The 21,703-nt window shown below is 40.9% G+C and overlaps 1 protein-coding gene across 2 annotated transcripts in view; it reads right to left on the bottom strand.

Annotated features, from left to right (window-relative positions):
• PKP2 (plakophilin 2) overlaps positions 1-21,703 on the bottom strand; it is a 118,075-nt gene that overhangs the window by 20,388 nt on the left and 75,984 nt on the right. For both annotated transcript variants that reach the window (XR_008373380.1, XM_053556933.1), the window contains exons 10-12: positions 8,755-8,908; positions 3,551-3,740; positions 113-200 (exon numbers count right to left, since the gene is read on the bottom strand). Coding sequence is in view for 1 of the 2 variants with exons in the window: in XM_053556933.1 (XP_053412908.1) it covers positions 113-200; positions 3,551-3,740; positions 8,755-8,908 (432 nt within the window). In the remaining variant the exon portion in view is untranslated. The remainder of the gene's footprint in view (positions 1-112; positions 201-3,550; positions 3,741-8,754; positions 8,909-21,703) is intronic.

Below are 21,703 nucleotides of genomic sequence, written 5' to 3'. Positions count from 1 at the left end.
AACTCTTGAACAGACCATTATCAAGCAATGAAATCCTAATGGCAATAAAAAAAAAAGTAGTGCTTTCTTACCCTGGCTGCTGGCCAGGTCACACCCCCTGCTGTGTCCCTACCTTCTTGTAGGCGTTGTGGAGCTCTGTGTGGGTCCACAGAGAGTACAGGAGGACAGAGGCAGCTTTACTCGCTTTGTTGGAGGCATAGCTGCAAAGAAAAGGACGTCTGAGATCAGGGAGACCACGGGAGGCTTCTGAACGTTATTCTGCGAATCTTCTTTAACTGCTGCTCCCCCATAGCTCGGTCAAGTCAGGCCACTCACAAGGATGAGTGACGGCAGAGACTACATTTCTTTTGTTTTCATCTTTTTAAGTCGCTAATACAGTGCTAATAAATAAATACTTTATAGAGCATATCCTGGATATTTATAAGGAACACATCCTTAGACATGCTACAAATCCTTGTATTTATTTATACAAGACGATCTATGTTTGCAAATTTATGACGTACATTTATAGAAGACAGATGCAGGAAAACATGTCTTTGTGACTCGATGAATACATATGGCTTTGTGACTCAATGAACGTAGGAGTAATTTTTAGTTAATGAAAGAAATTCTTGTGGCAGTCCTTGTTAAAATAGTTTTGAAGTCACTTTTTTGACAGAACAAATGGGAAACTTGTCCCAAAGCCACCACTGAATTTGACATTGTATTTAGTTGTTGATAGTTCGTTTTGAAATGTGTCCTAAACTTTCCGATTCTGGCTAGAGATCAGGGTGTTTTTAGATTTCTTTTTCTTCTATCATCTGACTAGCATACGCCTGACTTTTTTAATTTTTTAACCAAGAAACAAGAGTAGAACCCGCCCCCCCACCATCTCTCAGGAGTTTGTGGACAGGCAACCCAGAGCAAAGGGGACAAAGCTGCATGAGGCAGGGCACAGGGGGTCCATCCGCCGGCCAAAGCCTTCCCCTCCCACACCTGCCTTGAGGGTTAAGGCAAATTAGCACCTCACAGGGTTTTAGTACCTCATGGACTTTTCAGAGTCACTTGGCAATAACCAAAGTACAAATATATCCATGAAAGCTATGGGTCTCTGACAGTCAAAATTATAAAAAGTTCTTAAATTGCAAGGGGATTATATTTATACGGTTTGTTTATGTCGGTTGTTTGGCACTTGGAACACAATTATTTAAGGATGTAATGCTGTAAATGATGATTAGCGCCCACGCTAGCCCATAAATTACAGGTCAGAATAGACAACACTCCAGTAAGGAAAGGGCAGCGGGCACAACTGGTGAAGTGCTCCTTGTTGACTTTTTTTTTTTTTAAACAGGGCCTATAAGGGGCTCAGTGCCTGTAGCTCAGTGACTAGGGTGCCAGCCACATACACCAGAGTTGGCGGGTTCGAACCCAGCCCAGGCCTGCCAAACAATGACAACTACAACCAAAAAAATAGCCGGGGGTTATGACGGGTGCCTGTAGTCCCAGCTACTCAGGAGGCTGAGGCAAGAGAATCGCTTAAGCTCAAGAGTTTGAGGTTGCTGTGAGCAGTGACGCCATAGCACTCTACGGACGGTGACATAATGAGACTCTGTCTCAAAAAACAAAACCTCCCCCACAAAACAAACAGGGCATGTAAGGACAAACTCAAGACATGGCCACTCAGGGCAACAAGCAAGTAACCGCAGCACATCTCTCTGTCTTGCTAAACTATGAGAAGTTTCCAGACATGGTGACATAGTCCCATGTGCAACGACTGTTGTGTCTGAACACTCCAGTAATTAAAGTCTTATTATCGTGTGGTGACTTTCTTAGGTCTGGATGGCTACTTTGGAGAGTCACGTCAGTTTTGCAGCAATAATTCATTCTCCTAGAGACTGAGGAACTGCTCTGCTATCTGCCAGGCTGCAGGCACAGGTGAATATTCTTGGGAAACTGACATTTCAATCCAGTGCTTAGGGCTCTTTTCCATCACCTGACTATAAGTGTAGTCTTTCTTCCTTGAGTGCTTTGTAGAGGCGGGCTGCAGGCAGGAGGGGCTTGCCCTGGGTGGGACCGCAGCAGGGGTGATGTGTGCTCACTGCAGGACACCACGGGACCCGCTCATCCCTGTACAGCCAAGTGCACATTTCTCTACTACAGGTGAGTCTGTTTGCTTTGGAACTCATCAGAACTAGGCTATACCATTTTTTTTTTTCTGGTTATCTACAAAAGTAACTTTTTTTTTTTGAGAAAGGTTCTCACTCTGTCATTGGGCTAGAATGCAGTGGCATCATTATAGCTCACTGCAACTTCAAACTCTTGGTCTCAAGCAATCCCCCTCCCTCGGCCTCCCAAGTAGCTGGAACTACAGGCACGCATCACCATGCTCAGCTAATTTTTCTATTTTTGGTAGGGTTGGGGGTCTCATACTTGCTTGAGCAGGTCTCAAACGCCTGAGCTCAAGCCTTCCTCTTGCCTCAGCTTCCCAGACTGCTAAAATTATAGGCATGAGCCACGTCACTCAGCTATAACTTCTATTTGTGACATTCTTAACAATTCAGAATTGTATAAAGAGAAAAAAATAATAATCTTTGAGGGAGGCCAGGCATGGTGGTTCATGCATCTAGCACTCTGGAGGCTGAGGTTGGTAGATTGCTTGAACTCAGGAGTTCAAGACCAGCCAGAACAAGAGCAAGATACTGTCTCTAAAAATACAGAAAAACTAGCTGGGTACTGGGGCAGCTGCTTTTAGTCCTAGTTACGTGGGAGGCTGAGGCAGGAGGATTGCTTGAGTGTAAGAGTTTGTGGTTGCTGTGAGCTATGATGCAACAGCACTCTATCCAGGGTGAAAGAGTGAGACTCTGCCTCAAAAAAACAAAAAGAACTTCAAGCTCACTTCTAATCCCATTCATCCTATCACTCTAAATTAACTCATGGTAGCACTTTGGTTATACAAGTTTTTTTATTCTCTCTCCCTACTTTTTTTTTCTTTTAAACAGGGAAAGTTGAAAACACAGGAGCAGGGAAGTGGGGTGACTTCTGTGCATTAGGATGTCTATTCTCAAAAGGGAATAAGAGACAGAAGAGGTGGAGGAGACTGAGAGAGGAAGCTGTTCCTGCCAGGCTACGCACCACCGCCCCTCCTGTGCTATCACTGCATCCCCTAAGCTGCCAGGGGTGCCATTTGTTCTCCAGATGTAAGTGAAGAAAAGGGCCCTTCCCTATCCAGAGGACTCCCAGTTTGTCTATATCATGTTGTTCTTGAATCATGGTGCTGGTTCTGGAAAATGAATCTGTTAGGTCAACAAAATGCTGGGCTGCAGCATCTGGAGAAACTATGGAGTTTGATGCTCCCTTCATATTTCAGAAGGGCATGGACAACTGTGGCTTGGCTGATTTGGTGCTTGCCTTGAACACCACGGACTGACTGAGCTGGCTTAGTGTTGGGAGCCTGTTTGTGACCAGGTTGCCCACAGCACTTGTGACTGCATATTCATGATCCAGTGAGTTCCACACAGGCCTGGTGGTGGGGAAAGGGAGACAGCTGAAGGGCAGATGCTAAAGGACTTACTCATCACCAGCGCTGATGGTCATGATTTTCTGCAGGCCCCCAGTGTTCAGAAGGTCTCGTGCATTCTGGTAACTGTTCTGGACGATATTGTTCAACGTGTAACAGGCAGAGGCTGTAGTTTCAACGAGCAGGTCTGTGCACGGGACTGTGTCAGGAATTATGGCAACCAAATCAGGTAGTGTTTCTTTGGCTATAAGATAAAAGAAAAAGAGCCTCAGATTAAAAACATTGTTTCTTACCAAGATACCAATACCTTTTGGGTTAAAGAACATTTTGGAAAAGAAACACAAGTGGACTAACAAATATATGGAAGATATAAACTCTCTAGCAATCAAATAAAAAATAAGATTTTTTTAAAAAAGAGGACACTCTCTGCTTAGTACACTGAAAATCTTTCCAAAATGCAATTTGACAGAAATGCCAAGAATTTAAAACATTTTCATATTCTTTAAGTCAGTAATTCCATTTCTGGAAATATACCTTAAATATATCACTTTAAAATTAGAAAAGCTTTTTGTACAGTTCTTTATTTACGACAGTATGATATAAAAATGAAAAATTATAAAAAACCGGGGCGGCGCCTGTGGCTCAGTCGGTAAGGCGCCGGCCCCATATACCAAGGGTGGTGGGTTCAAACCCAGCCCCGGCCAAACTGCAACCAAAAAATAGCCGGGCATTGTGGCGGGCGCCTGTAGTGCCAGCTACTCGGGAGGCTGAGGCAAGAGAATCGCTTAAGCCCAGGAGTTGGAGGTTGCTGTGAGCTGTGTGAGGCCACGGCACTCTACCGAGGGCCATAAAGTGAGACTCTGGCTCTACAAAAAAAAGAAAAATTATAAAAAACCTAAAAGTCCCAATAGCAGTATGATTTATTAACCATGACCCACACGTAAAGACTACGGGCCATCCCAAAACGTATCTTAAAGCACATTTAACAAAAAATTTGTGTTAAAACGGTCTACCTAAAAAAATCAGTGTATTTATTTATGTGAAGATATATTACATCACATTGTAGTATTATAAAAGAAAATACAGCCAGGCATAGTGGCTCATGCTTGTAATCCTAGCACTCTGGGAGACTGAGACGGGTGGATCACTTGAGCTCAGAAGTTTAAGACCAGCCTGAGCAAGAGTGAGATCTCATCTCTACTAAAAATAGAAAAACTAGCCGGGCATTGTGGCAGGCACCTGTAGTCCCAGCTACTCAGGAGGATGAGGCTAGAGGAACGCTTTAGCTGAAGAGTTTGAGGTTGCTGTGAGCTATGATGATACCACAGCAATCTACCCAGGCTGTCAGAGTGAGACTCTGTCTCAAAAAAAAAAAAAAAAATATATATATATATACATAACAAACCTCAGGAGAAATAAACTGAAATGTTAATAGGAGCTATTTTTCTACAGTAGTATTAATGGTAAAATAAAACATCAAAAAATTATCTATACTTCTCCAAATTCTTTTCTTTTCTCTTTTGTTTTTAAGAGACAGTCTTATTTTGTTGCCCTCAGTAGAGTGCTGTGGCATCACAGCTCACAGCAACTTCCAGCTCTTGGGCTTAGGTGATTCTCTTGCCTCAGCCTCCTGAGTAGCTGGGACCATAGGCGCCTGCCATAATGCCTGGCTATTTTTAGAGAAGAGGTCTCGCTCTGGCTCAGGCTGGTCTCGAACCTGTGAGCTCATGTAATCCACCTGCCTCAGCCTCCCAATTGCTGGGATTATAGGCATGAGTCACTGTGCCAGGCCCTCCTGAATTATTTTCAATACATAAATACTACTACTACTACTATTGAAAAAAAGAAATTAAAAAAAAAATTTTTTTGAGACAGAGTCTATGTCACCCTTTGTAGAGTGCTGTGGCATCACAGCTCACAGCAACCTCAGACTCTTGGGCTAAAATGATTCTTTTGCCTCAGCCTCCAGAGTATCTGAGACTACAGGTGCCTGCCACAATGCCCAGCTATTTTTTGGCTGCAGGTGTCATTGCTGTTTAGCTGTCTGGGCTGGGTTTGAACCCACCAACCTCGGTGTACATGGCTGGCACCCTACTCACTGAGCTACGGGTGCTGAGCCAAAACAAACTATTTAAAATGTATTTTTCCGGGCAGCGCCTGTGGCTCAGTGAGTAGGGTGCTGGCCCCATATGCCGAGGGTGGCGGGTTCAGACCCAGCCCCGGCCAAACTGCAACAAAAAAATAGCCAGGCGTTGTGGCGGGCGCCTGTAGTCCCAGCTACTCGGGAGGCTAAGGCAGGAGAATTGCCTAAGGCCAGGAGTTGGAGGTTGCTGTGAGCTGTGTGACGCCACGGCACTCTACCGAGGGCAATAAAGTGAAACTCTGTCTCTACAAAAAAAAAAAAATAATAATAATAAAAAAAATGTATTTTTCCACTACATGGAAACTACTTGGTTATAGGTTTGAGTTTGGCTTTTTTTGAGTTTGGCTTTTTTTTTATTGATACAATAAAAAAAGTATCAATATTGGATGATTCCGCTTTGTCTTATGGCATATATTTTGAGCAATATGAATGTGTACTTGATTTCTTGTAATTCTTTTCACGTATATTTTCTTTTCTTTTCTGTAACTACTTTGCTTCTGTTGCTTCCCACAGCTCCTTAATGTGTTATGTTCATAACGGATAGATAACAAAGACCAATTCATTTTATTGTTCTTTACCTGGATGCAGGTGGCACCTTGAACCACACGTAATCTCTCTCTGATATGGAATTGCAATTACTTATGTGCTGGTTTTAATTTCATGTGGTAATGGGCTCCTCAAAGCCAATTACCATGTTTATTTCTATGTTTCTAGCATTAATTATTGATCCTGAAACAGACAGGTACTCAGTAAAAGGCTCTGAATGATCTATCATCCTTTCATTCACAGGGAGGACATACCTTCTGCTCACGAGCCTGACTACTTCCTTTCCTACTGTTGTTCAAGCACCTCACAGCATAATGTTAAGAGCTCAGCGCTCAGCCTCTGAAGATGCTTTAGTTCCAACCTGGCCCTGCTACTTAATGGCTCTGGTGTGGTTGAGCTACTTAATTTCTCTAGCCTGCATCTTCCTAATTTGCAACACAGGGTAATAATAGCTGCTACTTCATAGGGTAGTTTTGAGAAAATAAAGGAGTCGAGGTATGTTAAATTTATCAGAGTACCCTGCACATAGTAAGCTCTTAATAGAGGTTCACTATCATCAGAAGACTCTCTTTTTGGCCGGGCGTGGTGGCCTACGCCTGTAGTCCCAGAGTTGTGGGTGGGAGGCCAAGGCGGGTGGATTGTCTGAGCTCAGAGGTTCGAGACCAGTATGAGCAGCAGTGAGGCAGAGTAAGACCCCGTCTCTAACAACATCAAAAACAGCTGGACGTTGCGGTGGGCGTCTGTAATCCCAGCTACTGGGGAGGCAACGGGAAAGAGAATCGCCAAAGGAAGAACATTAAAAATAGAAGAAAATGAACAAAAAAAAAGTACTTCAAACAAAAAAGAATGAACAAGCAAGCTGAAATAAAAAAAAAAAAAAAGAAGACTCTCTTTTTAATACGTTAAACCATAGAAAGAGAGGTCTTAAGAATTTGGTAACACAGGTTGGCAAAACAGTATAGGATGCAGACCCATGTCTTCCATGTGAGATCTGTTTTTCTGTCGCTAAGCCGCATTGCCTTTCAGTTTTTGAGAAAATTTAAGTTTCAAGTTTATTTCTCTAAATGTAGATAAAATGTGATGACTTTATTCCAGGTCAGCCCGTAGAAAGTCACCTGGCCTAGAAATCACCCACAAAGCATGCATTCAAACTGATTTTTATTTATTCTTGGCTATTAAAATTCCGAGTCAAGATGGGTCCTTTTACTTCAATTCCATATTTGATGTGAAGCTAATTTGGAATTTTAAAACTGAATTTACCTTGCTGATGCCTCTTTTCTCTGTTGTCCTTAAATCTCAACAGAATAATCCAATAAAAACCACAGGGCCATGACTATCCCTTCACAGCATCTGGGAGACCACAACCTGAAGCTGGCAGTATTTCTGCCCCGAAGATGATACGTGCAGTGCAGTTATTTACCTTGGCAATGTTTTAAAGATGGAGCCAATGTTTTATTTGGGAAAAAAAGAAGGTAAAGGAAAAATATACCTCTATTGAAGTTCAGCACAAAAGCCCACAAAAGAACATGGGCAGAGCATTTTAGCGATTTTGAAAGTGCCTATGGCAAGGTTTCTTTTATATTCACTAAACCTTCTCCAAGCTCTCTCTAAATTTATAATGGGCATGAAACCATTGTATGAAACCTCCTGTCAAATGTGCTGCTGGTTATCTTTGAAAATGATGTTAGAAAAACACAACTGCAGACTTCAGTATCCCCCATGCTGTGTCCCTGCAGACTCCAAAACCTAATCCACTCAAAAAAACAATTTGTTTATAACTTCAGTGGGATTTTGTGAAAAACTGAATTTAGGTTGTTAGAAATGACTAATTCATGGTACATTAGAAAGCATGCTTAATTTTCGCATTATTTTCTTAGCATCTCATTTTACTTGGTTTGATAAACATTTCTCAGATACTTCTTGGTATACTCAAACCAATGAAAACTGATGTTATCTGAGAATATAACACAGCTATCTTCTCTGTCAGTAATGGGGAGCACCTCCTCCTCAAAGGACAAATACCTTTCATTGTATTGATTTTAAAAACTGTCTCTGCCAAATCTCTATTCAGTGATGTCTCCTTTTGTCTTTTTCTTATAATTATCTGTTTGCCCATTTTTTCCCTAGTCCAACGCTCTGCCAAGCTTCTAAAGTAAACAACTGCTGCACGTGTTTTCTCAGTGTTCTAGAAGCCTGACGTGTGAGCCGGCCACACAGACAGAGTTCTGAAAGAGCTATATGGATTAGAGAAGCCTCCCTGGCTGGCAGGACTGAGGGATGAAAAATGCCAAACATGTTACTTATCTTGCTAATTTGGTATGGCCTGAGATTTATCTTCTGTAGAGGATTTAAAAAATGCTAAATCTTAGAAACAACCTATTTGAGATCCAATGACAAAGCCTCTGTATCTGGCTACACAAAAGCCAGGGCTGTGTGTATAACCTTCTGTTCTTTATTCGCGTTTCCAGTTAATCACTGTGAAAAGAATGTCATGCAGACAAGGTTTTACTGCATCTGTATTATATTTTCAGTAGGTACTGATGACATGTAGCTACTTTTACTGACTCACCAATTTCATTCTGCAGAGACAGATTCCGAGACAGATTCCTCAGCAGGGAGACGGCAGTCTTTTTCACGCTTGGATCACCAACGTGCAGCATTTTTCGCGTGTGCTGAAGGCCATTTTCCTTCTGAACAACTGTCTGAGCTACTGACGTTGGCATCTGTTTTGTGAGACATGTCCTTTTAGGAGCTACTGCATTTGATTTCACAGTACTAGTAAGTTTTCTATAGATTACTAGAGGTTGAGGAAGGTGTTCTAAAAATGAGAACTGTGATAAAGCCAGTCTAAAGATATTTTAAAAAATTTCATATTAGGTTTAATGACTAGATAAAAACAATTTATTCAGTATTTTTAAACACAATGTTGGATTTGGTTAGCTATTATGTATTTTGCATCTATGTTTGTAAGTCAAATAGGTAAATTTTCCTCACTGTAAGGTAATAGTAAATTTTCCTTTTAGAATCAAGGTTGCGTGGATATTGTACAATTAGTCTTTTCTCTTTTTTCATATTCTTGAACTATTTGTATGATATAAGAAAAATCTCAGCCAGGCATGGTGGCTTATGCTGGTAATACTGGCACTCTGGGAGGCCAAGGCAGACAGACTGATTTGAGCTCAGGAGTTCGAGACCAGCCAGAGCATGAGTAAGGCTTTGTCTTACTAAAAATAGAAAAAACTACCTGGGCACGGCGGTGGACACCTGTAGCCTTGGGTACTTAGAAGCTGTGACAAGAGGATGGCTTGAGACTAAGAGTTTGAGATTACATTAAGCTATGATGATGCCATGCCACTCTACCCAGAGCGACAGAGTGATAGACTCTGTCTCAGGGGAAAAAAAAAAGGGCTCAGCACCCGTAGCACAGAGGTTACAGAGCCAACCATATACACTGAAGGTGGCAGGTTTGAACCCGGCCCAGGCTAGCTAACCAACAATGACAACTGCAACCAAAAAATCACCAGGTGTTGTGGCAGGCACCTGTAGTCCCAGCTACTTGGGAGGCTGAGGCAAGAGAATCACTTGAGCCCAAGAGTTTGAGCTTGCTGTGAGCTGTGATGCCATGGCACTCTACCGAGGGCAACATGAGACTCTGTCTCAAAAAAAATCTTATTTTGGTAGAATTTAGCTATACAAGTTAGTAACCCTTACCTGAAATGCTTGGGACCAGAACAGTCCTGGTTGTTTTCAGATTTTGGAATATTTGCATACATATAATAAAATGTGTACATTTTATTTAGATTCGGGACACAAGTCTAAAACTGAAATTCAAACATGTTTTATATACACCTTATATGCATAGATTGAAGGTAATTTTACGTAGTATTTATAACAATTTTGTGCATAAAACAAAGCTTGTATACACTGAACCATCAGAAAACAAAGGTGCCATAGCCCCGCTACCCACATGGACAACCAGTGTTTGGCATCACCGTCCTTCCTGGCTCTGAATTCACACGCTACCAATAAGCAATCATTTTCTTTTTCTCACTTATGTATTTGCCCATAAAAAAACATGAAACACCATTAATACAGTAAAAACACATGCTTAGGGTACCTATGCAGCACAGTAGCATTGCCAGACACCCGTGTCAGCTGTAAACTGCAACGAGCAACCGTGGGCGTTTTGTCTCTCACCAAGGTGCTGTGCTGGGGTTAAAGGGTTACCGTGCACTGTATTTTTTTTTGCAGTTTTTGGCAGAGGCCGGGTTTGAACCCGCCACCTCTGGCGTATGCGGCTAGTGCCCTACTCCTTTGAGCCACAGGCCCCTCTACTTGCATTTTTTTCTGCATCATTACTAACATCCATCTTTACCATCACTTTATTACCATCACCTGATGCAGAATCATTTCAGCTACTTCGCTATTTGTCAACCAGTGAGCCAACGGAACCTCATTATGAATGTTAAGAACTTCTTCACAGCCACTTCCTCCAGCTTCCTCGTAGACTATGAAAACACATGTTTTGCACCTGTAAGGAGGTCAGGCATCATTTGACATACAGAAGCCTTCTAAGTTACCATCTTGTATCATCACTGAACACTGTGGCAGGTCAGAGGTTGTGCCGGGCACACACACCTGTGCCTTTAGTCACTGCCTTCCAAGCACTGGCAACAGCCTATGTGGCGTCATTCACGCTAAACTCCTTCTGCAAACCTTCTACACCCGGGTCTCTGTTGGCGGCTGCTAGCATGCTATTCAAGAAAGAATTTTTTTTTTTTTTTTTGGTTTTTTGGCCGGGGCTGGGTTTGAACCCGCCACCTCCGGCATATGGGACCGGCGCCCTACTCCTTGAGCCACAGGCGCCGCCCCAAGAAAGAATTTTTAAAATTTACTCTTTAGTGATCTAAGGAACCCTGGTCCTATAGCTGAATGAAGTTACATTCGGAGGGAAAGTACGTGGCATGGGCATTCTTTTGGACGAGAACTTCAGCTGGAAGGTGAACAGCTGTCAAGAAATAACAAAGTCTTTGTCTTTTTACCTTTTATTTGAAAATAATTTCCAACTTATAAACAATTGTACAAAAGAAAGACAGACAACAGTATATACTTGACTCGGATTTACCCGTTACCGTTTTGCCTCATTTAGAGCCCACGCCCTCCTGTTACACTGTCTCCTCACCCACCTTCTTCAATGCCCTCGTGAGATTCTAAAGTTTAAATACCTTTGAAATAGAAGGATCAGTGTCACACTGTAGTTATAGAAAGACCATATGCGAGACTAATGTATTAGTCTAGTGGGGCTGGGGGAAACGACCACGTTTTACAAACTGCTCACCTAAGAAGGTTTGGGCTCTGCTGATTATTTTACAAAGAATGTTTTTTCCTTTTATTCTTTTATATTTTTAATTATTATGGGCACGTAACAGTTACATATATTCACAGGGTATATGTAATGTTTTGATACAGGCATACAATGTGAATTAATCAAATAATGGTAATTAGGGTGTCTATCACCTCAGGCATTTAACATTTCCTGTGTTAGGACTGTTCCAATTCTACTCTTTTAGTTATTTTAAAACACATCCTAACTAATTGTTGATTATCGTCACTTTGTCACAACAATAGAATATTGTTCATTCTATCTAAACAGCTCACTGTATTTTGGGATCCATTTACCAAAACCTCTATGCTCCTTCACACACCCCCTTCCCAGCCTCTGGTAACTGTCATTCTACTCTCTGTCACCATGAGAGCAATTGTTTTTAATATTTAGTTGCCACATGAGAGAAAACATGTTTTTCTGTGCTTCGCTTATTTCACATAAAATAATGTTCTCCAGCCAGAAGCGGTGGCTTATGCCTGTAATCCTAGCACTCTGGGAGGCCAAGGCAGGTGGACTGCCTGGGCTCATGGGCTTGAGTCCAGCCTGAGCAGGAAGAATAAGACCCTGTGTCTAAAAACAGCTGGGTGCTGTGGCAGGTGCCTGTAATCCCAGCTACTTGGGAGGCTGAGTCAAGAGACTCACTTGAGCCCAAGAGTTTGAGGTTTCTGTGAGCTGTGATGCCATAGCACTCTACTGAGGGCGACATAGTGAGACTGTCTCAAAATAAAAAAAAAAAAAAAAGTTCTCCAGTTCAATCCATGTTGGTGCAAATGGCAGAATTCTTTTTTTGTGGCTATATAATATTCCATTGTGTATATATGTACCACAGTTTCTTTATCCATTCATCTGTGGATGAACACTTAGGTTGATTCCTTATCTTGGCTACTGTGAATAGTGGTACATAAAACATGGGAGTGCGGACATCTTTTCAATATACCCACTTCTCCTCTGCACATACACCAAGTAGTGGGATTGCTGGGTCATGTGGCAGTTCTATTTTTGTTTTTTTGAGGTATCTCCATACTGTTTTCCATAGTGGTTACACTGATTTACATTCCTGCCATCAGTACATGAGGGCTCCCCTTTGTCCACAGCCCTGGAAGCATTTGCTATGGTCCATCTTTTGATAAAAGCCTTTTTTTTTTTTTGGCCGGGGCTGGGTTTGAACCCGCCACCTCCGGCATATGGGACCGGCGCCCTACCCGCTGAGCCACAGGCGCCGCCCTAATAAAAGCCTTTTTAACTGAGATGAGACGATATCTCACTGTAGTTTTAATTTGCATTTTTCTGATAATTAGTGATTGTTGAGAATATTTTCATATACATGTCCATGCGTATGTCTTCTTTTGCAAAACGTCTATTCAGACCCTTTGCCCATTTTTTAAATGGGTTATTTGAGTGTTTCCTACTGAAGTGTTGAAGCTTCTTACATATTCTAGTTATTAATCCCTTGTCAGATGGGTAGTTTGCAAATATTTCCTCCCATTCTGTGGGTTGTCTCTTCACTTTGTAGATGGTTTCCTTTGCTGTGCAGGAGTTTTTTTAGCTCGATGGGATCCCATTTGTTCAATTTCGCTTGGGTTGCCCATTCTTTGGGGGCATTATTCAAGAAGTCCTTGCCCAGACTAATGTCCTGGAACATTTCCCCAATGTTTTCTTTTAGTAGTTTAATAACTTCTGGTTTTAGATTTAAGACTTTAGGTTTGATTTTTGTATATGACAAGAGATAAGGGTCTAGTTTCATTCCTCTGCCTCTGGATATCTAGTTCTCCCAGCACCATTATTGATTGTCCTTTCCCCAAGTGTATATTCTTGGCACCTTTGTCAAAGATAAGTTCATTATGAATTTGTGGATTCATTTCTGGGTTCTCTATTCTGTTTCAGTAGTCTGTATGTCTGTATTTATGCCAGTACCAAGTTGTTTCGGTTACTACAGCTCTGTAGTATTAAGTCAGGTAATGTAATTCCTCCAGTTTTGTTCTTTTTAATTATTTTTTTTATTAAATCATAACTTTGTACATTGATGCATTTATAGGGTTCAGGGTACTGCTTCAATATATGATATGAAATGTTTGCATGGAACTAAGTAACACATCCATCACAATTATACACATTTCAGTTTTGTTCTTTTTGCTTAGGATAACTTTGGATATTTTGGGTCTTTTGTGGTTCCACATAAATTTTAGGGTTACTTTGTCTATCATCATGAAGAATGTCATTGGTATCTTAATGAGGATTGCACTGAATCTGTACATTGCTTTATGTAGTATGGATATATATATGCATATATATTTATTTTTATTAAGTCTTTTGCACATAGATCATAAATACATTTATGCCAATTTCAGTGTGTTGATTATTTGTACAAATTGGAGTGTTTACATCATACTAATCAATATAGCTTTCACCTCATTTACCCAATTATAACATTAGGACATTTGTGCTCTACACATGATAGATCCAACTTGTACTTGCAATGTGCTCCATAGTTGTGGTCCCCCTACTATCCCTTCCATCCCCTCCCCATCCCTCTCTCTCCTTCATCTTAGGCTAAAATTGTGTTTCATTTTTCATATGCAAGTGTGAGTTATTATAAACTGGTTTCACAGTAGTACTGAGTACATTGGTTATTTCTTTTCCATTCCTGAGATACTTTACCAAGAAGAATATTTTCCAGTTCCATCCATGTAAACATAAAAGAGGTAAAGTCTCAACAACATTGATTCTTCCAATCCATGAACACAGAATACCTTTGCATTTTTTAGTGTCCTTTTTAATCTTTTTCATCAATATCTTATCATTTTCATTATAGAGATTCTTTATTACTTCCTTGGTTAAGTTTATTCCTATGTATTTTATTTTATTTGTAGCTACTGTAAGTGGGATTACTATCTTGGTTTCTTTTTCAGATTGTTTACTATTGGCATACAGGAAGACCGATTTTTACATGTTGATTTTGTAGCCTGCAACTTTACAGAATTTATCATTACTAATAGTTTTATTGTGGAGCCTTTCTTTTAGTTTCTCTAAATATAAGATTATATCATCTGCAAAAAAGAATAATTTGACTTCTTCCTTTCCTATGTGGAACCCTTTTATTTGTCTTGTCTGATTGCTCTAGATATAACTTCTAGTACTTCTAGTACTGTGTTGGTAAAAGTGGGTGCCCTTGTCTTGCTCCAGATCTTAGAAGAAAGGCTTTCAGGTTTTCCCTATACAGTGTGATACTAGCTGTGGGTCAGCCATATATGACTCTTATCATGTTGAGGTAAGTTTTTTCTATACCCAGTTTTTTTGAGAGTTTTTATCACAAAGGGATGTTAAATTCTACTGAATGCTTCTTCAGCATCAATTGAAATGATCTTATGGGGTTTTTGCCTTTCATTCTGTTGACAGGATATATTGCATTGGTTGATTTGTATGTGTTGAACTCCTTGAGTCCCTGGGATGAATCTCCCTTGATCATGATGCATAATCTTTTGAATGAGTTGTTGAATTCAGTTTGCCAGTATTTTCTTGAGGATTTTTGCAACTATGTTCATCAAATATATTGGCCTACAATTTTTGCTTTTTGTCATGTCTTTGTCTAGTTTTGGCATCAAGGTGTTACAGGTCTTATAGAATGGATTGGGGAGTATTTCCCCCTTTTTGGTTTTTTGGAGTGTTTAAGAAGAATTGGTATTAATTCTTTGACTGCTTGGTAGGATTCAGTAGTGAAGCCATTAGGTTTTGGGCTTTTTGTTGATGGAAGTCTCTTTTTTTGAGACAGAGTCCCCCTCTGTTGCCCAGGCTAGTGTGTCATGGCTTTAACCAAGCTCACAGCAACCACAAACTCCTGGGTTTGCATGGTCTTCCTACTTCAGCCTCTTGAGTAGCTAGGGCTACAGGTGCCCAGCACAGTGCCTAGCTTGTTTTTGTTTTTAGTGGAGACAGGGTCTCTCTCTTGCTCAGGCTGGGTGTCAAATTTCTGTTTCCTAAAGACCATTGGGGTTTTAAAGCCATACACCAAAATCATCCTTTAAAATTTAAGCTGATTAAGTCTCACCTCAGATTTAAACCCTCTAACGACTCCCTATTGCTTTCACAATGATGTTCAGACATCTTAGTATGGCTTGCACAGTCCTGCACAGGCTGGCATCTTTTTTCCTTCTTTTTTAAAACATGTTTCCCTAATGCTTTAGGTTACAACTATCCTAAACTGCCTATCTCTCCTACTAGACCGTAAGATCCTTAAAAAGAGAAAATGTTTTCTATCCTTCTTTTTTTGGAGACAGAGTCTGGCTCTATTGACCAGGCGAGAGTACAGTACTGTCCCCATAGCTCATAGCAACTTCAAACTCCTGGGCTCAAGTGATCCTCTTTCTCAGCCTCCTGAGTATCTGGGACTGCAGGCCCACACCATGACACTGGCTAATTTTTGTTTGTGTAGAGATGAGATCTTGCTTTTGCTCAGGCTATTCTTTTATTATTATTATTATTAAATTATAGCTGTGTACATTAATGCAATCATGGGGCACCATACACTGGGTTTATATACGATTTGACATATTTTCATCACACTGGTTAACATAGCCTTCCTGGCATTTTCTCAGTTATTGTGTTAAGACACTTAGATTCTACATTTAGTAAGTTTCACATGTATCCTTGTAAGATGCACAGTAGGTGTAATCCCACTAATCACCCCCTCCGCCTTTCCTTCCCTCCCCTTCCTCTCCCCCTTCCCCATATTCTTAGGTTATAACTGGGTTATGGCTTTCATATGAAAGCCATAAATTAGTTTCATAGTAGGGCTGAGTACATTGGATACTTTTTCTTCCATTCTTGAGAAACGTTACTAAGAAGAATATGTTCAAGCTCCATCCATGTAAACATGAAAGAGGTAAAGTCTCCATCTTTCTTTAAGGCTGCATAATATTCCATGGTGTACATATACCACAGTTCATTAATCCATTCGTGGATCAATGGGCACTTGGGCTTTTTCCACGACTTAGCAATTATGAATTGGGCTGCAATAAACATCTGGTACAAATATCTTTGTTATCATGTGATTTTTGGTCTTCTGAGTATATACCTAGTAGAGGAATTAAAGGATTGAATGGTAGGTCTATTTTTAGATCTCTAAGTATTCTCCAAACATCTTTCCAAAAGGAATGTATTAATTTGCATTCCCACCAGCAGTGTAGAAGTGTGCCCTTTTCTCCACATCCACACCAACATCTCTGGTCTTAGGATTTTGTGATATGGGCTAGTCTTACTGGAGTTAGATGATATCTCAAAGTAGTTTTGATTTGCATTTCTCTGATGATTAAGGATGATGAGCATTTTTTCATAAGTCTGTAGGTCGTGTGCCTGTCTTCTTCAGAGAAGTTCCTCTTCAAGTCCCTTGCCCACCTTGAGATGGGATCACTTGTTTTTTTCTTTCTAATATGTTTGAGTTCTCTGTGGATTCTGGTTATTAAACCTTTGTTGGAGACATAACCTGCAAATATTTTCTCCCATTCTGAGGGCTGTCTGCTTGCTTTACTTACTGTGTTCTTGGCTGTGCAGAAGCTTTTTAGTTTGATCAGGTCCCAGTAGTGTATTTTTGAAGCTGCTTCAATTGCCCTGGTGGTTCTCCTCATAAAATATTCACCCAGACCGATTTCTTCAAGAGTTTACCCTGCACTTTCTTCTAGTATTTTTATGGTTTCATGTCTTAAGTTTAAATCTTTAATCCAGTGGAGTCTATCTTAGTTAATGGTGAAAGGTGTGGGTCCAGTTTCAGTCTTCTACAGGTAGCCAGCCAGTTCACCCAGCACCATTTGTTAAATAGGGAATCTTTTCCCCACTGAATGTTTTTAATTGGCTTGTCAAAGATCAAATAATGGTAAGTAACTGGGTTCATCTCTTGGTTCTCTATTCTGTTCCAGACATCTACTTCTGTGTTTTTGTGCCAGTACCATGCTGTTTTGATCACTATCGATTTATAGTATAGTCTCAGGTCCGATAGCGTGATTCCTCCTGCTTTGTTTTTATTTCTGAGTAATAATGTCTCGGCTATTCGAGAATTTTTCTGATTCCATATAAAATGAAGTATTATTTTTTCAAGATCTTTAAAGTATGACAGTGGAGCTTTAATAGGGATTACATTAAAATTGTATATTGCTTTGGGTAGTATGGACATTTTAACAATGTTGATTCTTACCAGCCAGGAGTATGGTGTGTTTTTCCATTTGTTAACATTTTCAGCTATTTCTTTTCTTAGAGTTTCATAGTTCTTTTTATGGAGATCTTTCACATCCTTTGTTAGATAAACTACCAAATATTTTATCTTCTTTGGCACTACTGTAAATGGAATAGAGTCCTTAACTGTTTTTTTTCGGCTTGACTGTTGTTGGCATATATAAAGGCTACCGATTTATGAATGTTGATTTTGTAACCTGAGACGCTGCTGTATTCCTTGATCACTTCTAAGAGTTTTGTAGTAGAATCTCAGGTGTTTTCCAGATATACAATCATATCATCTGCAAAGAGTGAAAGTTTGATCTTTTCTGACCCTATATGGATACCGTTGATTGCCTTTTCTTCCCTAATTGTGATGGCTAAAACTTCCATTACAATGTTAAAGAGCAGTGGAGACAATGGGCAACCTTGCCTGGTTCCTGATCTGAGTGGGAATGATTTCAATTTAACTCCATTCAATAGGACATTGGTTGTGGGTTTGCTGTAGATGGCCTCTATCGGTTTAAGAAATGTCCCTTCTATACCAATTTTCTTAAGTGTTCTGATCATGAAGGGATGCTGGATAGTATCAAAAGCTTTTTCTGCATCAATTGAGAGAATCATATGGTCTTTTTTAATTTTTTTATGTGATGAATTATATTTATAGATTTAATGTATATCGAACCAGCCTTGAGACCCTAGGATAAAACCGACTTGGTCATGATGTACAATTTTTTTGATGTGTTGCTGGATTCTGTTTGTTAGGATCTTGTTGAATATTTTTGCATCTATATTCATTAGTGATATTGGTCTATAATTTTCTTTTCTTGTTGGGTCTTTTCCTAGTTTGAGGATCAGGGTAATGTTTGCTTCATAGAACGTGTTGGGTAGTTTTCCTTCGTTGTCTATATTTTGGAACAGGTTGAGTAATATAGGTATAGGTACTAGTTCCTCTTTAAAGGTTTGGTAGGATTCTGATGTGAAGCCATCTGGTCCCGGGCTTTTCTTTTTAGGGAGATTTTGTATGGTTGATGCTATTTCAGAACTTGATATAGGCCTGTTCAACATTTCCACTTGATTCTGGCTAAGTCTTGGAAGGTGATGTGCTTCCAAGTATTGGTCAATTTCCTTCAGATTTTCATATTTCTGAAAAAAAGTTTCTTGTAATAGTCATTAAGGATTTTTTTAATTTCTGAGGATTCTGTTGTTATGTTGTCTTTGTCGTTTCTGATTGATGAGATTAGAGATTTTACTCTTTTTTTTTCCTGATTAGGTTAGCCAAAGGTTTAGCTATTTTATTGACCTTTTCAAAAAACCAACTTTTTGATTTATTAATCTGTTGTATAATCCTTTTGTTTTCAGTTTCGTTTAATTCTGCTCTAATTTTGGTTATTTTTCTTCTACTAGGTGTGGGGTTGGAATGCTCTTCCTTTTCCAGTTGCTTGAGATGTCCCATTAAGTTAACTTTCTTTCTTTCCGTTCTCTTGAGGAAGACTTGCAGTGCTATAAATTTCCCTCTTAGGACTGCCTTTGTGGTATCCCAGAGATTCTGATAATTCGTGTCTTCACGAAATTTTGTTCCAAAAATTTGGTAATTTCCTTCTTAATCTCATCTATGACCCAGCTATCATTCAGCATAAGGTTATTTAACTTCTTTCCATGTTTTTGTATGAGTATGCAGATTCCTGTTGTTACTGAGTTCAACTTTTATTCCATGGTAGTCTGAGAAGATGCAAGGAATAATTTGTATTCCTTTAAATTTACTGAGGTTAGACTTGTGACCTAAGATGTGATAGGTTTTAGAGTATGTTCCGTGGGCTGATGAGAAGTATGTGTATTCAGTTTTGTTGGGATGAAATGCTCTGTACTTGTCTGTTAAATCCAAATGTTGGATGGTTAGGTTTAAATCTAAAATTTCTTTGCTCAGCTTCTTATTGGAGGATCTATCCAACACTGCCAAAGGAGTGTTAAAGTCTCCGACTATTATGGAGCTAGAGGAAATCAAGTTGCTCATGTCTGTTAGATTTTCTCTTAGAAATTGAGGTGCATTTTGGTTGGGTGCTAAGTGGCTCTGTCTTTCAGCTGGTCTCTGTCTGATCCTAGTGAAACAGTTACTCCGGATTGAAGTCTCAGCTGTGGAGAAATACCAGCAATTAAGTCACCCTGCCCCCCACAGGCAACAATTGGAAAAAGAAAATCAAACCTTCCTACAACCACACACCCAGGGTACCACTTGGATAGTCCTCGGGCGATTGGCTCAGTTCAAAAGGTCCAAATCAATCGTCTTAGTCAGCACCTGTCTCAGGTGGGAAAGTTTAAAAGTTTTCTGGGAACTAGATTGCAGGGGTCTACTCACAACTCAAATATGACTTGTTCCGGTGCTCCATGAAGTCAGGAGGACCCACCCAGCAAATAGATTAGTCTGGGAAGGTTGATGTCTCTGTCCCCACCTTGCACCTCTGTCACACCCAGTCAATGATAACTCCACAGGGCTGTGACCCAGTTGCCTCCAATGAGCAGATACTCCAGGGGTTTGCACCTGCCTGAATCGCAAGGAGATCTATGTCTCCTCAGCTAGGCTGCTGCTCTCTGCCACTATCCAGCAGGGGGAGGTGAGGCCTGACAACTTCCAGTGCTTAATGGAGGCTGGGGCTGTTCACTCAGTTCCAGCCACCCTTGATTGATGTTACTGATTGAACAGAACAACTTTGCGGAATTTGTTTCTGTCCCAGCTAAATTCTCCTGCAGCATAGAAGCTGTTTTGAATTCACAGAACCTGTGCCTCAGGCCCTGTCTGTACTGCTGTCTGGTCTCACCTGTCAGTTCCACCCTCTGCCTGCTCTCTTTTGTCTTGGCTGATGATCCCCTGAGGGCCGGGTACATCTTAGGCTCAGTAAAGTGTTCATCTCGGTCAGCCCTGCCCTGGGATCTGCCAGCTTGTGTATGCGTGTTCTAGTCCCCATGCTCCATCCAGGCCGGTACCGTCTCAGGCAAACCCTTTAGTCATGGGGCCTGTGTTTCCATCCCAGATCTGTTCCGCCAGTGGTTGCCACCTGAGAAGATGCCCAGCCTCCTCTGGTTGCCCAGAGACAGGGGGTATGACTCCAGAATATCCAGGGGTGAGCCATATTTTTGCCAAAAATGGCTGTTGTTCTGTGCCTCGGGGCACCGCCACTCCTGTGTGGTTCCCTCTCAGCCGACAGTCTTCATCTCACTCCCATGCCATAGAATCAGCACTGACCAGCAGCAGTCCATGCCCTGTCCACACGTCTCAAGAAAATACCCAAGACTCTGGAGTCCTGGGGGACAGGCTTTCAGACCTCAGAGTGAGAGTGGAGGGGAGTGCTGGGAGCTCAGAATTGCCAAGTAGAGAACATATACAGTTTTATAGTTTTATGCCTGGCAGGAGAGCGCCATAGCACCCTAGTGGGGGAAGTAGGTCCAGTTTTTAGAGGGTCTCTCCCGTGGAATATAATGGGAGGACTTTTCAACTCTGCTCATTTGTTTATGGGGCACTCTGAGCCGTTCTCATGGGGGAGGGGACTCCTGTCCACTTGGCGATGGGTTTTATACCTTTTGTTTGTATCCCTGGGGTTGCAGCTCGCCTCAGCAGGATTGATGTGAATTCTTCAACCTTCTCTCTTGGTGCAGTTCTAATCCGCCAGGTTACTTGCTAAATTTCTGTCCTTTAACTCTCCTTCTGGACAGGAGCCTCTGTGGAGAGCTGGCTTCAGTCAGCCATCTTGTCTCTGCCATTGCTCAGGCTATTCTTGAACTCAGGACCTCAACCTCAACCTCCCAGAGTGGTAAGATTATAGGTGTGAGCCACCACACCCAGCACGTATCTATCTTTTTTTATCCTTAGTGCCTTGTATGGTCCTTTGCACAAGATGGGTCCTACATAAATATTTACTGAACTGTAAGAATAACA

The sequence above is a fragment of the Nycticebus coucang genome, chromosome 12 (assembly GCF_027406575.1).
Source record: "Nycticebus coucang isolate mNycCou1 chromosome 12, mNycCou1.pri, whole genome shotgun sequence".
Classification (NCBI taxonomy): domain Eukaryota; kingdom Metazoa; phylum Chordata; class Mammalia; order Primates; family Lorisidae; genus Nycticebus; species Nycticebus coucang.
Note: the sequence above shows the minus strand (reverse complement) of the source record. Positions and strands in the feature narration are given on the sequence as shown.